The sequence below is a fragment of the Symphalangus syndactylus genome, chromosome 9 (genome assembly GCF_028878055.3).
Source record: "Symphalangus syndactylus isolate Jambi chromosome 9, NHGRI_mSymSyn1-v2.1_pri, whole genome shotgun sequence".
Taxonomy (NCBI): Eukaryota; Metazoa; Chordata; class Mammalia; order Primates; family Hylobatidae; genus Symphalangus; species Symphalangus syndactylus.
In genome coordinates, this window is record NC_072431.2 from 39,524,917 (window position 1) to 39,548,930 (window position 24,014).

Genomic DNA, 24,014 nt, shown 5'->3' on the forward strand with positions numbered 1-24,014 from the left:
AGTCAGGGGACCTTGGGTGAAATCTAGGCCATGACAATTTTAGAGTTTCTATTTTCTGATTGGAAAATGAGAATGACATCTACTTCATGGGGCTGTTCTGCAGATTAAAGTAGATATGTTATTTTTCTAATATATTATTCTCATATATATGATTAAAAACACACATATAGTTTATTTTTCATTTCTACAATATAATTAAGATATTAAGTCTTTTCACTTCACAAATACATATTATATGGAACGAATTTTATTTTTCCCAAACTAATAATTTTTAAACTGCCTCTTTTCTTTGTTTGTATTTTTAAAACCTCCATCAATTATTTCATTTACACTCTTTCAAAACTTGTTTCTGTGTTTTTGTATTATTTTGTTTTTACTAACATATATTTGTCTTCTGGTCAAAAGATACAGGAGTTCTTTGGCTCAATTTCTGTAATAGTAACATTTCCTAAATATACCTGTCTGTATTATAAGATATCATTGAATTCTAATACTAATCATTCATCAGGTCATAGTTTTGAATTACAAAACTAATCCTAACTGTATCACTTGGCTTCCTCTGGAACTCAAGGGTTTTAATTAAGTTTAAAATAAATGGCCGTACCTTTCTGTGTCCATTCTCAACTAACATTTTTCTGTTTATTGAAATTTTTTCATTTGGTTATTTCATATGTTTGAATACTGAAAATAAGCATCTAGCTCTAAGGTTTTTTCCTTTAATTTTCTAATGGTGAGAGTCTAAATATGATAATGAAAATAAATGGTGAATGGGAATCAAGATATCTAGGTTCTTGTCTTATACTTGGCACTGCCAAGCTAGAGCATATTTCACTGAGATTCAACTTCTTTTATCGCAAATAACAGGGTAAAAGAAAATGACTTTAAAGGCCTCATGCAGTGATTATGAGAATTAGTTTTCCAAAGTTCATACATATATTGAATTATAAGGAAAAGAGTAACAGAAAAGTAGCTGTACCTATAAAATAGACTAAAGGAGAAAAGATATACCTGCAATTTCTTCTAAAGTGTTGGCATGCATGTCCAGCAACACAGTTCCATTCAGAATACAACTTCTCAACTCAAACAAGCTGTGCAATGAAAGAGTAGCCACATAAGGCTTGCTCCACCTTTCTCCTCCATCTTCCACATCTTCTTCAAACTTCAACCACCTACACAAATAAATATTATCAGCACAGTTTATATTATATAGTAGGTGAATGATCCTTTATCCCAAAAATAAAAGGTTGAAATAGAAAACTAGTCATATTGTGTCTTGGTTCATAGGTTGTGGAAGTATATAAAAGCTAGTCTAAGCCATTTGGCTTATTTCATTTTAATTCCATTTAACTCATATTCTTTTTGCAATTAAAAAATAATTGAGAAAAAAGGAAAACTCATGTTATTTTGTTAACTTGTGTAACTCTGAAGAAACATTTAAATATAAGTGTTTAACCACTGGTCACAGCAAATCTTATGTAGCACTAATAAAGAGTGTATACTTCATAGAAAGTTAATGGTAATTGAAAAAGAAAATGAAAGAATACTTATTTTTCCTTAGTGGGAGGTCTTAAACCTGAATATTTTAGTCCCTCGGTAATTTTCTTATAAGATCTTGAGGGAGGCTGGCATAATTTGGGGTCTGTTGTATAGGAAAAATCCTTGTTAGGCTTGCTTGGGTGAAAGCTAGTGATAGCAGTCACTTCCTAGGGACTAAATATGTGAGAATTGAGCTCAGACCCCGTCCCTGGGTGTTTCTGCCAGGATGGATCATCAGAGAAGAAACTTGATGTCATGACGTCAAACAGGAGACCACTGTCTTCTTGGACTGAAATGAATAGCAATACCTAGATTGTCTATAAGCAAGATAAATGGAACAGATAAAGAGAAACCAATGATTTTATTGCTCTGGCACAAGCCACTTAATTCTTAACTGTTCAGGAATTTGTTCTCTAATCCTAATAGATGACAAATTTAGTTTCACCATTTCTAATGAACCTTAGCCTAAATCTTCTTGGCTACCTCTATCTCCACCATTTCCCTCATCTCATTTCTCCTTAGTCATTTTTGACCCCAATTTCTCTCCCCAAGCAATATCATTCAAATCCTCTGTATGATATTATATTACTATCTTGTGTAATAAAATGATCCAACTTCAACACACAACAAACATGTGGGAGTAACTAGTCAGGGAATCGAGTGGATTAGCCAAAAGTAACTAACCGAAAGAGCCAGTCAGAATGATTAATGTGCAGAGTAGTAAGAGAGATCAGGAAAGCTATGGATCTGTCTCTTTGTTTAGGAAGCAAAAAGAAAAAAAAAATGTCAGAAAGTGAAAAGGAAACCAATAGAAAAGAATACTTATACCTGCCAAAATTTACAATCAGGTAAGAATAGCTATACCATATTGAAAAAGCTTACATTTAAGCCACAAATCACCAACAGAATCTCTTCAAGGCTGGGCATTTTATAGAACATTTTTGTCTACACAGAAAGTTTTCATATCAGTTATTCTTAAAGTTTTTCAGTCCTAAACAGGGCCATAATACCTCATAGATCATGTGATGGTCATATCATGTCATAACTGGTTCTCCCTCTCTTCCTAGGAAAGTGTAGAATATCACTACCTGGCTCCCTTTTAATTTGGTGAGTCCATGTGTCTGTGATTAAACCTGGAAATGAGGTGGGAACAGAAATTATGTGTGTGTCACTTTCAGACTGGATTATTTAATTGGCAAGACGATATCCTCTGGAGCTTATCCTTTCCTTGACATCTAACAAGCAGAGTTCAAGATGAAGACTGATCTATCAGCTGAGGTTTCTAAGTCACTATTTAATACAATGAACAGACGAGCAAAACCCCAATGATCCATGATGGACATGAATTGTGAGCCATAAATAAATGGGTTTAAGCCACTGAGATTGCAGGATATTTTTATAGCATAATTTAGCCTATCCCAACTGACATAGATTACCATTTTAGTTATTCATATCAGCATAAAAATCCTAATCAGAATTAATGGTGAAAGTAAATATGATTTTAATAAATACAAATTACTATTTCTTGTCAGATATAAGAATAAGGCCATAGTCACATGATTTCAATATCACAAAGGAGCAACCTCTTGGCAGACATTTTAATGGAATAGTATTATATAAAGTGTCTTCGACTAGTTGAGAATAAAAAAAAATTTATATTTTTTCTATATAGCTAAACCACCAAGTAATAAAAGTCTTTTAACTTCTCTGGGTCAGTTTTCTCACAGGTAAAATGATGAGACAAATTAAACACATTAAACAATTTTCCAAAGATCACCTAGCCAGTGACCTTGTCAAGCCAGGATCCAACTCTAAGTTTTTTTTTTTTAAATTTTATTTTTCTCCAGAGTCTGTGCCCATTTCCTACCATAATACAGTAATTTGAATTGAATTTATAGTCCTTTTCAGTTCAAACATCTTATGCTAATGCTTATAGCAGAAACAACTGATTTAACATTTAATTTTCATCCATGTCTGGAGCCAATCTTAAGTTGCAAAATGTTCTTTGTTCTCACTTTTTCTTTTATATTATTCCAATTTGTTTTCTTTATTGCCTACTATGCTAGATAAAAATAGATGGTTTTCTTTTGTGAGTAAGACTCAAACATACTATTCTGTGGAAGGGCTATAAATGAAACTTCCCATAAGGAAGTGGCATCAGAGGAGTGGATACAACTTTTATTAAATCTCCTAATTAAATTATAATCTACTGACATATGCTGTGGATTTCAGATAAAAAGAGCAAAAGGAAGGGAGACTATATAATAGCATGTATGCTGGTGTTATTTTGACTGAAGAACTTTGTTAAATTGGAAATTTACTTTCTAGTCTATTTGGTGGTAAAGGAAACCTAGAGTTTTAAAAGGGTGTAATGCTATTTAAGGAAATACAGGTTTTTCTCTATGGAAAATGTCCTCAGTTAAGGTTTCTAGAACTATGGTACTTTCTGTCATCCCCTTTATAAAATTGATTCTAAAATGTTGTAACAGTGAGGCGATGGGTAACAACAGTGAGATGATGTCTCTACAAGAAATAAAACATGTTAACCAGGTGTGGAGGTGCATGCCTGTAGTCCCAGCTGCTCAGAAGGCTAAGATGGCAGGATTGCTTAAGCCCAGGAGATCGAGGCTGCAGTGAGCCATGATAATGCCACTGCACTCTAGCCTGGGTGATAGAGTGAGATCCTGCCTCAAAAGAACAAATAAATAAATTAAATTAAATGTAATCTCCAAAAATTATACTCAAGTACAAAATCCTGAAAAGTCTTTGTACATTACTAAAAAATCATATTGTTTCTTAACTATTTAGGTGTAACTCTATAAACTTACCCATACAATAATATTGTTTGTAAGCTGTAATAACATTAATAACAAATTCACTTTTAAAATACTCCTAGGCCTCTTGATTTATATAGAATGATAAAACCCTTTCTTATAATAAAACTTATAGTTAAAATTTACTTCTGGATAACAGTGAAGATGACTAAATAAGTGACAAAGCATCTAAATCATTTCATCTTGGCTCCTTTGAAAGTAAAATTTTAAATTTTAAGAATGCTAAAAAGGGGTTGCTGTTTTTATTTCAGAAAAAATGACTTTAAACCAAAAACATTCAAAAAGTAAAAAGAAGAGGATTACATAAAAATAAAGTGTTCAATTAAACGAGAAGACTTAACTATCCTAAATATATATGCACCCAATACTGGAACACCTAGATTCATAAAACAAAACAAGTTCTTAGAGACTTATGAAGAGACTTGGATAACGGCAATATAATAGTGGAAGACTTCAACACCCTACTGATGGTATTGGACAGATCACTGAGGCAGAATACTAACAAGAGATATTTGGGACCTAAACTTAACACTTGACCAAATGAACTTAACAGACATCTACAGAACACTCCACCCAACCAAAACAGAATATACATTCTTTTCATCTGCACATGGCACATATTCTAAAATTGACCACATACTTAGCCATAAAGCAACTCTCAACAAATTTAAAAAAAACCAAAATCACACCAAACATACTCTCAGAACACAATGCAATAAAAATATAAATCAATATCAAGAAGATCTCTCAATATCATACAATTACATGGAAACTAAACAACCTGCTCCTAAATGATTTGGGTAAACAATGAAGTAAAGGTAGAAACCAAGAAATTCCTTGAAACTAATGAAAACAAAGATACAATATATTAGAATCTCTGGAACACAGCAAAAGCAGTGTTGAGAGGAAAGTCTATACTGCTAAATGTCGACATAAAAAAAAAAACTTACATCTTAAGTTAACAACCTAACATTACACTTGAAGGAATTTGAAAAACAAAAGCCAACCAATCCCAAATATAACAGAAGAAAAGAAATAACCAAAATATAGCTGAACAGAATAAAATGGAAATGAGAAAAATCACACAAAAGATCAACAAAACCAAGACTTGGCTCTTTGAAAGAATAAATAACATTGATATACTACGAGCCATACTAATTTTTTAAAAGGGAGAAGATAAAAATAAACACAATCAGAAAACAAAGAAGACATTACTACTAACCCGACAGAAATACAAAAACCCTAAGAGACTATGAACACCTCTGTGCTCACAAACTAGAAAAGCTAGAAGAAATGGATAAATTCCTGGGAATATACAACTGCCCAAGATTAAACCAGAAATAAATTATTTTTATTTCATTTTATTTTATTTTATTTTATTATTTTTTTGAGACAGAGTCTTGCTCTGTGACCCAGACTGGAGTGCAGTGGCACGATCTTGACTCACTGCAACCTCTGTTCCTGCACTCAAGTGATTCTCCCGCCTCACATCACAAGTAGCTGGGACTACAGGTGAACACCACCGTGTCTAGCTAATTTTTTTGTATTTTTAGTAGAGACAGGGTTTCACCATTTTGGCCAAGCTGGTCTCAAATGTCTGGGCTCAAGTGATCCACCCACCTCAACCTCCCAAAGTGCTGGAATTAGAGGTGTGAGCCCTGTACCTGGCCTAACCAGAAAGAAATTGAAACCATGAACACACCAATAATGAGTTCCAAAATTGAATCAGTAATAAAAAAAAACCTATCAACCAGAAAAAAGCCTTGGATCAGATGGAGTCACAGCCAAATTCTACCAGATGTATAAAGAAGAATAGATACTGAAACTATTCCAAAAAACAAGGAGGAGGGGCTCCTCTCCAATTCATTCTGTGAGGCCAGCATCATTCTCATACTAAAACGAGGCAGATACACAACAAAAAATCTTCAGACCAATATCGCTGATGAACATAGATGCAAAAATCCTCCATAAAATACTAGCAAACCAAATCCAGCAGCACATCAAAAAGCTAATCCACCATGATCAAATAGGCTTTATTCCTGGGATACAAGTTTGGTTCAACATATGCAAATCAATAAATGTTATTTATTACATAAACAGAACTAAAAACAAAAACCACATGATCATCTCAGTAGATGCAGAAAAGGCTTTTGATAAAATTAAACATCCCTTCATGTTTGAAACCCTCAAAAAACTAGGCATCGAAGGTGTACACCTCAAAATAGTAAGCGTTATCTACAACAAACCTACAGCCAACATCATACTGAATGGGCAAAAGCTGAAAGCATTCTCCTTGAAAACTGGTACAAGACAAGGATGCCCACTTTCACCACTCTTATTCAACATAAGTCCTGGAAGTCCTAACCAGAGAAGCAGAAAAGAATAAAAAATAAAAGGCATCCGGATAGAGAAAGAGGAAGTCAAACCATCTCTCTTTGCAAATGATATGATACTATACCTAGGAAACCCATAACCCCTGCCTGAGGCTCCTAGATCTGCTAAACAACTTCATCAAAGTTTTAGGATACAAAAATCAATATGCAAATGGTATATGTTTATATACACCAATAACATTCAAGCTGAGAGCTAAATCAAGAATGCAATCCCATTCACAATAGCCATGAAAATCATAAAATACCTAGGAATACAACTAAACAGGGACGTGAAAGATCTCTGCAACAAGAATTACAAGACACTGCTGAAATAAATCAGAGATGACACAAACAAATGGAAAAACATTCCATGCTCGTGGATAGGAAAAAAATCAAAATCAAAATGGCATACTGCCCAAAGCAATTTACAGATTCAATGCTATTCCTATCAACCTACCAATAACATTTTTATAAAATTAGAAAAAATGTACACATTTTTACAAAATTAGAAAAAAATTCTAAAATTCATATGGAACCAAAAAAGATTCCAAATAGCCAAAGTGATCCTGAACAAAAAGAATGAAGCTGGAGGCATCACACTACCTGACTTCAAACTATACTAAAGGCTATAGTAACCAAAACAGCATGGTACCAGTATAAAAACAGACACATAGACCAATGGAACAGGTTAAAGAACCCAGAAATAGAGCCGCATACGTAGAACCATCTGTTCTTCAGCAAAGCCAATAAAAATAAGCAATGAGGAAAGGACTCCCTACTCAATAAATGCTGCTGGGATAACTGGCTAGCCATATGCAGAAGACTGAAACTGGGCCCCTACATTTCACCATATACAAAAGTCAACTCAAGATGAATTAAAGACTTAAATGTAAGGCCAAAAACTACAAAAACTCTAGAAGAAAATCCAGGAAATACCATTCTGGACATCAGCCAAAGAAAAGACTTTGTGATGAAGATGCCTAAAGCAATTGCAACAAAAACAAAAATTGACAAGTGGAATTTAATTGACCTAAAGAGCTTTTGCACAGCAAAATAAACTATCAACAGAGTAAACAACCTACAGAGTAGGAGAAAATGTTTGCAAACTATGCATCTGACTAAGGTCTAATATCCAGAATCTTTAAGGAACTCAAATAAATCAACAAGCAAAAAACAAACAACCCTATTTAAAAAGTGGGCAAAAGACATTAACAGACACTTCTCAAAAGAAGACATACTAATACAAGTAGCAACAAGCATATGAAAAAATGCTCAGTATCACTAATCATTATGGAAATGTAAACCAAAACAAAAATGAGATACCATTGCACACCAGTCAGAATGGCTATTACTAAAAAGGCAAAAAATAACAGAAGCTGGCGAGGTTGCAGAGAAAGGGGAATGCTTATACATTGCTGGTGGGAATGTAAATTAGTTCAGCCACTGTGGAAAGCAGTCTGGACATTTCTCAAAGAACTTAAAACAGAACTATCATTCGTCCCAGCAATCCTATTACTTAGTATATAACCAGTGGAATATAAATCGTTCTACCATAGAGACACATGCACTTGTATATTCATTGCAGCACTATTCACAATAGCAAAGACATGGAATCAACCTATGTGCCTACCAGTGGTGGACTGTATAAAGAAAATGTGGTACATATACACCATGCAATCATATGCAGCTATAAAAAATGAGATAATGGCCTTTGCAGCAATATGCATGGAGCTGGAGGCCATTATCCTAAGTGAATTAATGCAGGCACAGAAAACCAAATACTACATGTTCTTACAAGTGGGAGATAAACATTGCATACACATGGACCACAAAGAAGGGAACAACAGACACTGAGGCCTAGTTGAGGGTGGGGAGTGGGATGACCAAAAACTACCTATTGAGTGACAAAAAATATCTATCAGGTAAGGTGGAGGAGTGGGAAGATTGAAAAACTACCTAACAGCTGACAAAATTATCTGTACACCAAACCTGTAACACACAATTTACCCATGAAACAACCCTGCACATATACCCCTTGAACCTAAAATAAAAGTTGGAAAGAAAAAAAACAGAATACTGATAAGATGTGGGCTCTGTGTGTTGCTGTGTGTGTGTGTGTGAGTGTGTGCGTGTGTGTGTGTGTGTGTGTGTGCAGTTCTATGCATTAAAAAAAACTATTTTGAGACATAGTCTCACTCTGTCATCCGGACTGGAGTGCAGTGGTGCAATCACAGCTCACTGCAGCCACAACCTCCTGGGCTCAGATGATCCTTCCACCTCAGCCTCCCAAGTAGCTGGGACTACATAGCCAGGTACTATGTCTGGCTATTTTTTTTGTATTTTTTTTGTAGAGATGGGGGTCTCACTATGTTACCCAGGCTGGTCTTGAACTCCTGGCCTCAAGTAATCCTCCTGCCTTAGCTGACCACCCAAAGTGCTGGGATTACAGGCATGTGCCACCATGCCCTGCCTACATTCTATGCATTTTTATCCCATGTATAGATAGATGTAACCTCTACCACAATCAACATACGAGGCTGTTCCATCACCACAAAAGAAATCCCTTGTGCTGCACCTTTATATTCTCAATCCTCACTCTATTTCTGTCCCCTGGAAACCACTAATCTATTCTTCATCACCATACTTTTGTCATTTTGAGGGTGTTACATAAATGGAATCATATGGTTTGCAACCTTTTGAGATTGACACTTTTTTACTAAGCATATGCCCTTGATATACATTCAAGTTATTGTGTGTATCAGTAGTTTCTTCCTTTTTATTGCAGAGTAATATTCCATTATAAAGATGGATGTATCAGTTTGTTTAATCAGTCACCCATGGGGGACATTCAGGTTGTTTGCAGGTTTTGCCATCACAAATAAATCTGCCGTGAACACTCATGCAGAGGTCTTTGTGTGAACAGGTTTTCATTTCTCTGGGATAAATGCCCAAGAGTCCAATTGCTGGATCATATAGTAAATGCATGTTTAGTTTTATCAGAAACTGTCAAACTGTTTTCCATAAGGGGCTCTACCATTTTACATTCACACCAGCAATGTACGAAAGATCCAGTTTTTTCAAATCCTCACCAACATTTGTTAGTATGACTATTTTTTCATGTTTAATATTCTATTAGGTATGCAGTAATATCTCAGAGCAGTTCTAATTTGCATTTTCCTAATGACTAACGATATTGAACATTTTTGCATGTGCTATTTGCCATATGTATCTCTCCTTTGGTGAAATGTCTGTTTGTGCCTTTTGCCCACTTATCTAATTGATTTATTTTCACACTGTTGAACTTTGAGAGTTCTTTATATGTTCTACATATAACACTTTTGTTGAATATCTGGTTTGCAAATACTTTCTGTCTGTAGCTTGCCTTTTCATTCACTTAACAGAATCTTTCGCAGCACAAACATTTTAATTTTGGTAAAGTTCAATCTATAAATATTTCCTTTTACGAATTGTGCTTTTGGTGTTATGTCTAAAAACTTGCCACCTAGCCCTAGGTCCTGAAGATTTTATCTTATGTTTTATTCTAAAAATTTCATGGCTTTATGTTTCAAATTTAAATCTATAAACTATTTTGAATTAATTTTTATGTACATGGTGAGGTTTATATCAAGGCTAATTTTTGCCTGTAGGTGTCTAATTGCTCCAACATTATTTTTCAAAAAGATTATTTTTCCTTCATTTAATAGTTTTTGTCTTTTGTCAAAAATCAGTAAGCTTTACTTGTGCTGGTCTATTTCTTAGTTCTCTATTCCGTTCCAGTGATTTATGTGTCTGAAATGACATTTTAAAAAATCCAATTATTCTTCCTTCCTTTAGAATAATTTTCTTCAAGTTGAGGGCTTAATTCTCTGAGAAAAGAATGGAGTTCTTTTCAGAGAGTTTGGAACTTCAGGGAGTTCCAAACAGTTTGTTAGTTAAGATGACCAAATATAAGTTATATGCATGGATGGTTTGATGTACCATAGGTTTTATGAGTATTATAGGAGGAGGCAGAAGGTACTTTCCATAAAAAGGTGCCCACATGTTACAAATATCAAGTTACTAAAGATACTAAACATTTCAAGATTCAGTGCTCTATGCCAGCTCCAGAATGATGCCAATTCTTTAAGAGATATTTAAATGAATATTGTTAAAGAGACTATTAAAAATAATACATACACATAAATACATAACTATATCTCTCTTTTCTGTTCTTTTAAATCCCATTTCATCCTTCAAAGACAGACATGAACTGATCTGGGAACACACCAGACACTGTTTCAAGATTTGTAGTCACTGAATACGCTGTTAGTTGCAAAATGCCTGATTGTAGTTAATGACCTAAAGTGCTGCAATTTGTTCCAGTTTTCAAATAAACTCTGCTGACATTTGTTTGAATAGCAAAACAAAGCAAACAAGAGTTTCAAAGCATGAATGATATGTAATGGATAATGCTAAAAAATAAATAAATAAAACTGTTGGCCAATTGCATGACCTTTTCTGTGGGGGGAGAAGGGCGGATTTAAACCCTGAGAAGATTATTTTCATTTCCTTCAGTATGTCTGGATCTGTTTTCATCCAAGATTAGCACATTGGAGTCTCTTTCCACTAAGCAACATTAAATAGGTGTTTCATGAATTCTTTGTGGATTAAGTTTATTATAATCTCCTCTACAATACTCATATTAAAATATACAGAATAAAATTATTCTGCCAATTAGGTGCTTCTAGAGAAGGTTTTTTTCTAGAGAACTTAACTCTTTTTGGGTGTTCTATTCTCACTAACTCAGTTTAACTTTTCTAAGGTTTTTAATTCTCTCATTCTACTCAAACAAAAAAAGAGTAAATCTATCATCCAAAAGGAGTTACTATATCATCCGAAATTATAGCCTTCAGGGAAATAATGGATGTCTCAAGAAAAAAAGCATCCTCTTTTAGGATAGTTGGGGGACACGGCTGGGGTGGAGCTAGAGAATAATATGTAATCAAAGAATACCTACAGTCATCTTAAGGGGAAATGAAATACATCCAAACCTAGTGTTTATAGACATTAACTGTTCTTAATCCATATTATTTTCACACCTGCTCTTAATCCACATTATTTTCCAGTAAAAAATCCAGATGACTTAAACCATTACTAATTTTGTATGTCAAATGCCTTCACAGCATCAATAAAATTGTTTTGATGTAATAATCCTTTTCTATTCTGCCATGTATGTATCAGAAGCCTAAATGCTACCCCCTGCTTTGCCTCTTCTGAGTTCATTTGTGGGAAGCTTTTATAAAGGGTAACTACAGTGAGTCAAACATGTTGTCGCCACAATTGCACAGCTGTGGTAGCTTTGCTCACTTTTCTATTAATAACATTACATGTTATTTATAAGCAGGACATTGTAATTGTGTTGATTTCATTAGTCTCTTCATATGGCTTCTTTTAGGGTTTTTAAAAGTGAGCAGCTGGTTTTTACAAACATTTATTAAATAATTATGATTCAAAAATTTAGCTTCAAAATCTAAAACTTTGCTTAAGTTTTACTTGGCAATGACAGTGGGCATAAATTATGCAAGATGTGATATGTGACAGGTGGAATGAGCTGATAAAATATCCTTTTTGTTTCTGCTGTGAGGGTAGAAAATTATTAATCCCATCTGCAATACTAATCAAAAGAAAGAAGTGCTTTAGATGGTGATGCTAATGATTTTCTAGAATTAAATTGCATGTGAAAAATCAGATGGAGTCATGAATTAACAAAAATTAGCGTTTTTAGATGAATTAGGGCAATCAGAACAAAATTACTTCTGCCACTTTAAAACCTGTTTCTTTTTGAAATCCTCAATAAGTATGTTCTTCCCTTCCCTGAATCATTGTGTCTCAGTTAAAATTCATCTACCCTCCCCTTCAATATCTGTTATTATTTCCATTGTCCATTAGATGTCTCCCTGAAGCTCAAACAGCTATACCATGCATTAGATTCTAGAAGCTTGGCTACAAACATAGGTCCATTTAATAATATTAGAGAATGTGAATAATTAAATGGATTATCTTTTTTATTCTTTATAAATCAACAGCAATATATTTTGGTGGTTTAGGACAAACATGTTACTGAGTTAATCCATTAGAGCATAACAAAAACCTACCTGCTCAACTGTAACAAAGTGAGGGTGCTATATTCTAGTATCGCTTCTGCAATCTCCTAGCTTTATGAGAGTGGGCAAGGGTCACTATTTGATCTGTAAGACGAAAAATCACCAACCACTATAAGAATAAGTGAGTTACTTTTGCCCAAATATATATTCCAATTTTACGTTTCAGCTCTATTATGTAGTATGAGGGTAGAGAAGGAACTCTAAAAGAAATGCTTTGAAAAAATACTTCTTGGCAATAGGTTAAAAAGACTCTAACAAGAGCTGTCTAGTCATCACAATCACCAGATCTCCTTCCTTCAAGTCACGCAGGAACATCTGTTCCTTGTAACTCGTAGCAGACAGATGCTTCTGGTCTTAAACAGGGAGGGAGGCACTTTAACTTCCTTATCAAAATCATAAAAGAGCAAGTTATATCACTAATCTGTGGAAAAAATGATCTTATATTCCCTTTCTGTCACCAAATAAAGAAGATGAGCACATATATTACATATTTCTAAAACTACCATGTAGTTTTTGATGCAGTTGGGACAAAAAGTAAGGTAGAAGTCTCTTAATCTTAATATGTACCAGGTTACGTAAAAACTATTTTAAATTTAAGTCTATATTTAAAATATTACAATGCAAAATATTATGAGGAAACTTATGTAAATTTTTTTATTAAAAAGGTTAGTTCACACTGAATAACATGCCACCAATTTAAAATGTTCCAAAAGGCAAATAAAGAAAATAATGAATGATTTGATATAAAACAAATAAAGGAAATGAATAGTTTGTTCACATGTAAAAAATAAAAACATATGAAAAGATGTTGAACCTCACTAATAATTTGAATAATCAAATTAAAACAATGAGATTTATGTTTTATTTATAAAACTGGAAAATACATTTTAAGCAGTTTGATAATTTACTGTGAAAGGATGTGGAGGAAATAAGCACTCTCATACACTGTTGATAGAAGTATAAATTACAAAAACATTTTATGAAGGTAAGTTTACAGTATTTATCAAGGTAAAAAATGTCTGCTCTCTTTGCTACATTTGTTGCCATTGTTAGAAATTCACTTTACAGAAATACTCACAAAATAATGACAAAATATTTGTGTGAGCAATCATTGCAGTGGTTTTTATGGAAAAAAATAAACAACCTAAATGTCTATCAAGACTAACTAATAAATAAATAAATGAAAGTTCATCCATATAATTGAATGCAATGCAATCATCAAATAGATGATATAAATTTGAATTGCTGATATGGAAAATGTTCCAAATATATTAAGTCGAAAAGATAAGATATGAACACTGTATATTATATAATCCCTGTTGCGTAAATTTAAAAGGGCATATATTTACATGCAGATTCAGCTATTAAATTTTGGGGGAAAGATGCACAAAAAAGATTAACAGTGATTACTTTTGAAAAGAGATACTGTGAATAAGCATAGAGAAGTACTTTTACTTTTCTGCCATCCTATACCTTGCGAATTTTAAATACTGGCAGTTATTAGTTTTATTTATTTTCAAATGTTAATAACGATAAACTAGTTGGTAGCCATTTTGGTTGTCTCGATTGTAGTGTTTTTTAAATAAAGGAGAGCTGTAAAGACCACTGAAAAATATATCAAACAAGAATTAACTGGGCCAGTGTTATCCACAACATTCATTTTCATAATTGAGCATTTATTTCTACACTGAATAAAGTCAATGAATAAATGCAGCTACAAGTTTAACATGATCCAATGGAATTACTGTGGCTTTCAGACAGCAATTGCAATCTGAGGACCTATCTAATAAATTAATCTAATAAATATGCTTAAGATAAAGACTTTCTAACAATAAAGCTGTCCCACAATGGAAGAGATAGCCTAACAAAACAATAAAACCTGTGTCGGCAGGGGCATGGTGGCTCACACCTGCAATCCCAGCACTTCGGGAGGCTGAAGCAGGTAGATGACTTGAGGTCAGGAGTTCGAGACCAGCCTGGCCAACATGGTGAAACCCTGTCTCTACTAAAAATACAAAAATTAGCTGGGCGCGGTGGCAGACGCCTGTGGTCCCAGTTACTAGGGAGGCTGGGGCAGGAGAATCGCTTGAACCAGGGAGGCGGAGGTTGCAATGAGCCAAGATCTCACCACGGCACTCCAGCCTGGGGAACAGAGTGAGACTCTGCCTCAGACAAAAATAAGTAAATAAATAAATAAACACTAAACCTGTGCCAATGATATATTTAAGCACGTCCTGCTATCTCTGCCTAGAATACTGTCCCCTCTGCTTTTCTGCCTAGCTAACTCCAACCCAACTCACAAGAGCTAGCTCAAGAATCGCCTCCTCCAGGGAAGCTACCCTGATCCTCTCTTTCACCTTGTGGTTTAGACAACTGCTACTCAAAGTTTGGTTCTCAAACCCAAAACATTTTACACGACATCCTCATGGTCCGACTCTATGCCTGAGGCCTACTAAGTCTACATTTTAAACAACAGTCCAGGTGATTGGTAGTCACATTAAAATTTGTGAAACAGTGGGTAAATGACAACCCTGGGTGTGCCCACAGTTTCTTGTGCACACCTGTATCACAGCTTTCATTATACAGCATTTACAACTTTGTTTTCTTGTCTAAATTAGACTGCAAGATCCCTAAAGGCAAGACCTAAGATTTTTGTTGTTGTGCCATATCCATTGCACCTGGCACATACTGGACACTCTATAAATGTTTGTTAACTGAGCAAATCAGGAAGGATGAATGAAAAGTAACCACAAAATTTAATTCCAACTTTACAGAACTCTATCAATTATATAGCAATGTAAAAATCTTAATTACAAATGATAGAAAAAGTGATTTAAAAAGATATTTTAAAAAACCACTATGCTTAAATGTATGCATATCCTAGAAACATATTACAAATTATTTTTATCCTCATGAAAGAGCACATGAAATGCAGGACTATACATAAAGCATCTTATCATAATATTTGCCCTTTCTTTTAAAAAAAGCCCACTTTCAAGTTATCATATAATATCATAAATTTAGGTGCAAGCCAGCAGCTGAAAAAATAGAAATAAACTACTTTTAGATTTCTTTTGTTTTGTTGATGGCACACAAATTATGTTACTGTTTATCTTTAAGACTGCAGCTGTTGCTGGCTCTGCATCACCATTTACTGTAATTACTGCCTTCAGATTTCTTTCTGACCCATATCCCATTATAGGATATGCTCAGGCTAGATGAGCAACTTCTAAAATCAGCAGCAATCATGGATGTTTGCAAAATTGTTGCATTAGAAATCTCTTTTTCTAGTAACATGAAAATTCTTTAGTATACCTTCACCCTTTAACAAAAATCCTCACCTGGCTGTTTCTCGCCACTCAGCATCCTCACCTTCACGCCAACAAATCTCATCCAGTTCTGTGAAAAGGTCATGAGGAATGTGTTCTTCGTCATCATCCTCGGTTCCAAGAATAAACTGTACCCTCTGTGATGGGGTGTCTAAAAAATCAGAGACATGTATTACCGTGAACATGTATTACCATGACCCTGAGCTTAAAATGTCCCAGTCACTGCCTTCAACACCACCCCAAGCTCACACCTCACCTGTTCCCCACCGCAGCACTCATCCAAATCAAACTCAGGAACTAAAACCAAATTCATCATTACATGAAGTCCAGTATAATTTGGGAAAATAAATATGTAAAATGCATATATTAATGTATGCATATAATAAATAATAAATAAAATATGATTATTATTTTGGATATTTTTAACACTCATGGAAACTATTTCTATTTCTCAGACACATACACCCATTTTCTCTCATCATATATGGTATATTTTATGGGTAATATTCAGAAGAGTAGATTATGATAAAATTCATTTATACTAAAACTATGCAGAATGTTATTCACCGAAAAAACTCCCTTGTGATCCTCCTTTGTAGTCATTCCTACCTCCCTTTTGTAGCCCCCAGCAACCACTGATCTGGTCTCTGCTGCTAGCTTTGCCTTTGCACAATGTCATGTAAGTGGAAACGCAGCATATAACCTTTATAACCTTTTGAGACTGGCTGTATTCACTTATCAAATACCTTTGAGATTTTGAGATTTATCTGTCATTGTGGGTATTAGCAGTTCATTCTTTTTCATAGCTGAGTAACAGTCCATTGTAGGAATGTACCACTCTTGGCTTATGCATTCACCTGCTGGAGGACATTTGGGTTTCTAGTGCTTGGCCCAATTACAAATACAACTGCTATAAGTATTCTTGTGTAGGCTTTGGTGTAAACATAAATTTTATTTCTCTAGGGTAAATACCTAAAAGTAGGATTGCTAGTCATATGATAAGTTTACGTTCAGCTTTATAAGACACTGCCAAACTGCTTTCCAGAATGGCTGTACCATTTTGCATTCCCAGGAGCAATGCAAGAGAGTTGCAGTTGTTCTGAATCTTCACCAGCACTTGGTATTATCAGTTGTTTTGTAGCCATTCTATGTAGTGGTGTTTCATTGTGGTGTTACTTTACATTTCTATAATGGCTATTGTTGACAATTTTTCCTGAGTTTATTTGACATCCATATTTATTCTCTGGCAAAGTGTTTATTAAAACATTTTGCTTATTTTTATTGGGTTGTCTGTTCCTTACTGTCGAGTTTTGAGACTTCTTTATACATTCTGGATACATGACATTTTTTGAACATATGATTTGCAACATTTGTCTTTTCTCCCCATTTATAGTTTGACTTTATATTCTTTTAGTAGTGCCTTTCACTGAGGAAAAGTTTTAAATTTTGATAAATTCTAATTTTTGTGTGTGTGTTATAGATTATGCTTTTGGTATCAAATTTGAAAACTCTCTGCCTAAAGGTCACAAAGATTTTCTTTTATGTTTTCTTCTAAAGTTTTGTATATTATATTTTACATCTTGGAGCTAAGGTCCATTTTGAGTTAATTTTGGTGTAAGATACGAGGTTGAATTCAAGGGGTTTTTTATTTTTTGCATATGGATGTTAAATTGTTCCAATATCATACAATTTATGGGGAAGACCCAAATAAAAGACACAGAAAAAGTATATTCTTCATGGTTTGTGCCGTTTTCAAAAATCAATTAGTTATATTTGTTTGGACTCTTTCTCTGGACTTTCTAAAATGTTCCATCGATCTAGGCTTATATTTCAGTCAGTCCAGGATACTATAACAAAGTACCATAGATTGAGTGGCTTATAAACAACAGAAATTTATTTCTTGCAGTTCTGAAGGCTGGATGTCTGAAATCAGGGTGCCAGCATGGTTAGGTTCTAGTGAAGGACTTATTCTGGGTTGCAAACTGCTGTTTTCTCCTTGTAATATCACATGGTAGAAAAGGCTGAGAGAGCTCTCTGAGGTTCATTTTATAAGGGCACTAATCCCAATCATAAGGGCTTCACGTTCATGACCTAATTTCACCCCAAAGGCCCAATCTCCTAATACCATCATATTGGGGTTAGAATATCAACATATGAGTTTTGGGGGCACACAAACATTTAGTTCATTGCTTTGTCTATTCCTTTGACAATACCACACTTTTTTGATTACTATAGCTTTGGAGTAATTCTTAAAGTCAGATTGTATGAGTCTCCCAACTTTGCTCTTCTTTTTCAAAACTGTTTGGCTATTCTAATCTTTTTGCCTTTCTATATACATTTTAGAACAAGTTTTTCTCTATCTACAAAATTCCTGCTTGGAATTTGATTGATATTGCACTAAATCTATGGATCAATTTAGGGAGAATAGTATCTTAACTGTAATGATTTTTCCAATCCATGGAAACTATGTGTATCTTCATTTATTTAGGTGTTCTTTCATTTCAAAATATTTATTTCATCAGGTTTTATAATTTCCAGAACACAGATCTTCTACCTGCTTTGTTAAATTTATACCTAGATATTTCATTTCGTGAGGCTATTATATTTTTTAATTTGTTTCCAATTTTTAATGCTAGTGCAGAGAAATGTGATTTATTTTCATGTGACCATGTATCCTTCAACCTTATTAAACTTACTTATTATTTCTAATTTTTTTTGTAGGTTCCATGGAATTTTCCAGGTAGACGATCATGTATATGTGAATATGAACCATTTTAGTTTTTCCTTTCCAAACTCTTTCTCTATTTATTTATTTATTATTATACTAGCTAGAATTCCAGTACAATATTAAGTGGCAGTGGTGAGAGTGGCCATGTTACTTTGTTCCTGGTTGCAGGGGGAAAACAAGTCTTTCATGAATAAGTATGATGTCAGTTTCCCTTCGTCTGAGAATGCCTTTATTTAACCTTCATGCCTAAAGGATATGTAACTGGATATAGAATCCTGGACTAAATGTTCTTTCAGCATTCTCAAATGCTGTTCCATTTCCTTTTACCCTTCTCTTAATGAGAAATCTGCAATCATTGGGATCATTGTTCCATTTTTCTCTAGCTACTATTAGAATCTTTTCTTTGTTTTTAGTTTTCAGAAGCTTGGTTACGATACTTTTTAATAATTTTGGGAATGGGGTTTTGTTTTGGTGTTTGTTTGTTTATTTTAGCATTTATCCTGTGGGAACCCTGAGCTTCTTGAATGTGTAAGTTTATGGGTTTTTTTTTTCCAGAAATTTTCTTTCTTTTCTTTCTTTTCTCTTTCCTTCCTTCCTTTCTTTCTTTCTCCTTCCTTCCTTCCTTCCTTCCTTCCTTCCTTCCTTCCTTCCTTCCTTCCTTTCATTTCTTTCTTCCTTTCTTTCTTTCGCTCTGTCACCCAGACTGGAGTGCAGTGGTGTGATCTCTGCTCACTCAACCTCTGCCTCCCAGGTTCAAATGATTCTCCTGCTTCAGCCTCCCAAGTAGCTGGGACTACAGGCACATGCTACCACACCCAGCTAATTTTTGTATTTTTAGTAGAGATCAGGTTTTGCCATGTTGGCCAGGCTGGTCTCAAACTCCTGACCTCAAGTGATCTCCCCCCCTCAGCCTCCCAAAGTGCTGAGATTACAGGCATGAGCCACCACACCTGTCCTCAATTATTTCTTCCATAGTTTTCTGTTTGTCTGTTTGCTTCATACTCTTTCTCTTCTGCTTCTGATATACTGACAGCAGAATCAACTGAGAACGGTCATCAACAATAGCCACAGCTTGTTTTGACATCATCTTTTCTCTGACTAATTTTCCCATAAATACACCATCAGTCACTGATAAATCTAACCAACAGATGCTGGAAACAAATTCATCCACTTTGTCTCATACATGTCATAACTTAAGGTTACTATCAACAGGACTCAAAGCAGAAGGATGGGACCAATCTACAGTATATACCTCAACCACACTGCCAACGTCTTCAGCTGCTGAACCCAACCAACCGAATAAATCCCCCAAACCATAAAGGTTTCCCTTACAAAGCCATGTGACTTTCTCCTTAAGTTTCTATATTAACCTTTCCACTTGGCCGGAGGCATTAGATCAGGTAGAGCAGGATGTATAAGCAATTGCACAGTCTCTTCCTTGGACCAAAAGGAGGTAGCTGAGGGCAATCCTATCATCCATAAAAACCTTAGTCCATGAACTGAGGCTAAAGAAGACTGGAATTGTATCATTAACCTTTTAGATTAAATTCAGGGGCAAATTTCTTACCAGTTTTTCTAATTTGATGATTAGTAGGGATAACTGCCTGTAGGGCACACAAAGCTAGTAAGTCAATTATCGCTCCAGGAAGCTCATCCTCATAGCCAAGTGTAGATTTTTGAGTTCTCTCCAAAGTCATCTGAAGCTTATATAATCTACTGGTGGTGTTTGCTTAAACATTCAAAGGTCTCTTATGACCATCCCTGTGGTTCAAGTCACGATGTTTTTGATAGGGAGGGAAAATAATGCACGATTTGGACATAAGACATGCAGTCTTGGCCGGGCGCAGTGGCTCATGCCTGTAATCCCAGCACTTTGGGAGGCCGAGATGGACGGATCACGAGGTCAGGAGTTCAAGACCAGCCTGGCCAGTATGGTGAAACCCCATCTCTACTAAAAATACAAAAAATTAGCTGGGCATGGTGGCATGTGCCTGTAGTCTCAGATACTCAGGAGACTGAGGCAGAAGAATTGCTTGAATATGGCAGGTGGGGGTTGCTGGGAGCCAAGATTGCGCTATTGTTCTCCAGCCTGGGCGACAGAGCAAGACTCTGTCTCAAAAAAACAAAAAAAAAAAAAAGAAAAGAAAAGAAAAGACATATAGTCTCAAGGGTTCACACAATGGCCCTAGAAAGAACATGTTATTTACAATGACTGTGACTCCAAAAATGGACCGATGTCAGTTAGAAGACACAGGTTGGCAATGTCTCCAACAGGGCATCCAGGCCAGCTAGTTGGCCTTGGGGTTCTCAGTTCAGTTCAGATAATTGAGATTATCCCTGTTTTTTAGAGAAACTGCTTGGGGACAGTCAGTCCAATCTGATCTATTTATCAATGCCAGCCACTACGTGGCATTCATCCATTCCATGGAATGAGTGATTGATAGTTATAGAAAGAGGGGTAAAGAAGACACCCAAAGGTGTTAATAGGTTTTGTGTGTGTGTGTGTATGTGTGTGTGTGTGTGTGTGTGTGTGTGTGTGTGTAGGCAATAAAGGATCTTTCCCTGATGTTTCTAATAAACTTCTCCTCAAGGTTAAAAGCAATGATGATCAAAATGCAGGCAGAGACATCTGATGAAGAATGTTAAGCCAGCAGGCGATTACATTTAAAGCATTTACCACAGTTTGAGAGACTCACACCAAGGACTTTTCTTTATGTGGAAGGCTCCAGGGGAAGTTCTGAAAGATCATTGATTTTACTCCTGCACCTGAAACGCAGAGTGTGTTCCATTCCGGTAGCTATAATTTCACTTTTTTTCTAACCATCCTCTATCATACCCAAACTTTTTGTTGTGAAGGGTCAGAATAAGGGAGAAAAGGGCATTTTTATAAAATTTACAGAGACTCATATGTCCCCTACATTAATGGTACATTTGGGCAATTGTAGGGGGTCTCGGAAAGCAGTGTACTCAACTAAATGGTTACTACTCTTACAGTGTAGGACCAAATGAAGCCAACAAGCATATCCAGTTAGCTATACAAGAATTAAGTAAAAATTCCTGAGGCCTCCCTTCTGCTGGACTACCATTTGGAGGATGTACCAATCAGGCTGGCCTGAGGTTTCTGTAATAAGAAAGAATAACACATTATGCCCAGAAATGGTCATGGTGAAACACTGATTTTTCAATGTAAGTTTATATAAAATCTTAACCCTTTCATCTTGATTATTATCCATATAGAGGCTGAGAGGAGATGATCTGTTTCTGAAGAAGCCACATTCAGTGACCAAACCATCTTACTTATATGTGTGCACCAGAAGGAGGTGAGAGAGGCAGAGTTGGAAACTTTTTTTAATTTTTGAAGAAGCCCTTCCCACATTTAACAATACCAGATGCCCATGAATGACAGGAAATGTGGAAAGTCTATCAGATACCTTGATTATCAGCCAATTGTTGCATGGTTTTGGGGATTAAAAAGTGCATGACTCTCTGTGAATGGTTCAGAAATCTGAATACATAACATAGATTAGTTTCAAGGGTCACATGGTGTGTCTAGAATAAACTAATTGGCTGTAACAGCAACATCCTCAGACTAGATGTGTCTGCTGCCCTATTATCAATACAACATTTATTAAGTTCTTGCCTGGTTCCAACATAAGGGTTACAGAACTTTTCTAGAACTTCAGGCTGACCACAATAATTTATCTAAATTTCTTTGTTGACCTTTTTATTCTCCAGGGGGTCACTTATATCAGCATTATGAAACCAATCCGGGGCTGGAAGAGTGCAATACTAATTAATGCCTCATCTATAGTTTCCCCTTGATTTTGTCTCTTCCAGAGAAATATCCATAAAAGGGCCAAAGTTCTTTTACAGCAGATAGAATCCATTACAGAAAATTCTAAGACTTTCTACTGTCATCTCCAGATAGATTACAAGTTGGCATGATGGTAGGAGAGTCTGGGCAAAAAAGATGTCCCAGTTTTGGCCATTCTTCTGTTACCAACATTCCCTGATGCACCTCACTCATTTTCCAAAAAAATCAGCCGAAGTTCTAATAATTTGCCTGGTTTCTGTATACAATAGTCATAAATTTTCCTCTCATGCTCACTGTAGGTATGTATCTCTAAAATTGTTGTCTGAAAGAAAATGCGGCCGGGCACGGTGGCTCACGCCTGTAATCCCAGCACTGCAGTTTGGGAGACCAAGGCGGGCGGAGGTCAGGAGATCGAGACCGTCCTGGCTAACACGGTGAAACCCCATCTCTACTAAAAATACAAAAAATTAGCCGGGCGTGGTGGCAGGCACCTGTAATCCCAGCTACTCGGGAGGCAGAGGCAGGAGAACGGTGTGAATCCAGGAGGCGGAGCTTGCAGTGAGCTGAGATCGCGCCACTGCACCCCAGCCTGGGCGACAGAGCAAGACTCTGTCTCAAAAACAAAACAAAACAAAACAAAACAAAACAAAACAAAACAACAACAAAAAAAGAAAATGCAAACTTGTTCCTCTCTCCCCACCCCACAGCCCAAATGAATCTTAAGTACTAGTTGTTACAATAGGCGAATCTGAGACTACTGCCAGACTGTAATCTCCCTGCCTAAAGGACAGTTAAACCATATCTACTGCTTGGTTCTCAGCTTGCAACTACCTCCCCAAATCCTCCTCATTAATGAGCAATAGAGTAGAAGAATATTTATTGCTCTGCTTACTAGACAATTTGGTCCACAAGTTTGCTGCCAATACCAATGGACTTCTTTCAAAGTCTACTAATTAGCTATGAGGCCATCATCCTTCTTTCTCCAAAAGCCATGTCTCTGTCAGTATCCCTTCCTCACTGCCAAAACTGCCAAGAATTGTGGAGGGTATCAGCATTTGCCCTGCCAGTTTTATGGATGCTAGCAAAAGCCACGAGACTCTTGAGTCAGAGACAAAAGACAGTTTATTATGCACAGAATAGTAGTACCTAGAGTATCATCATTTGTGTTGCATTCTGAGCCCCAACTCCCACAGAAGGGTGTGCAACGGGCCAGCAGATGCTGCACATGCAGCGGGATGTGTGACAGGGGAGAACCAAG

At 35.7% G+C, this 24,014-nt stretch overlaps 1 protein-coding gene across 10 annotated transcripts in view; it reads right to left on the reverse strand.

The window, feature by feature from the left end:
• The window catches only part of SLC4A10 (solute carrier family 4 member 10), a 448,737-nt gene that overhangs the window by 208,318 nt on the left and 216,405 nt on the right, over positions 1 to 24,014 (reverse strand). For all 10 annotated transcript variants that reach the window (XM_063609461.1, XM_063609460.1, XM_063609457.1 and 7 more), the window contains 2 exons: positions 16,227 to 16,365; positions 1,009 to 1,169 (listed from right to left, as the gene is read on the reverse strand). In XM_063609461.1, the coding sequence (XP_063465531.1) occupies positions 1,009 to 1,169; positions 16,227 to 16,365 (300 nt within the window). The remainder of the gene's footprint in view (positions 1 to 1,008; positions 1,170 to 16,226; positions 16,366 to 24,014) is intronic.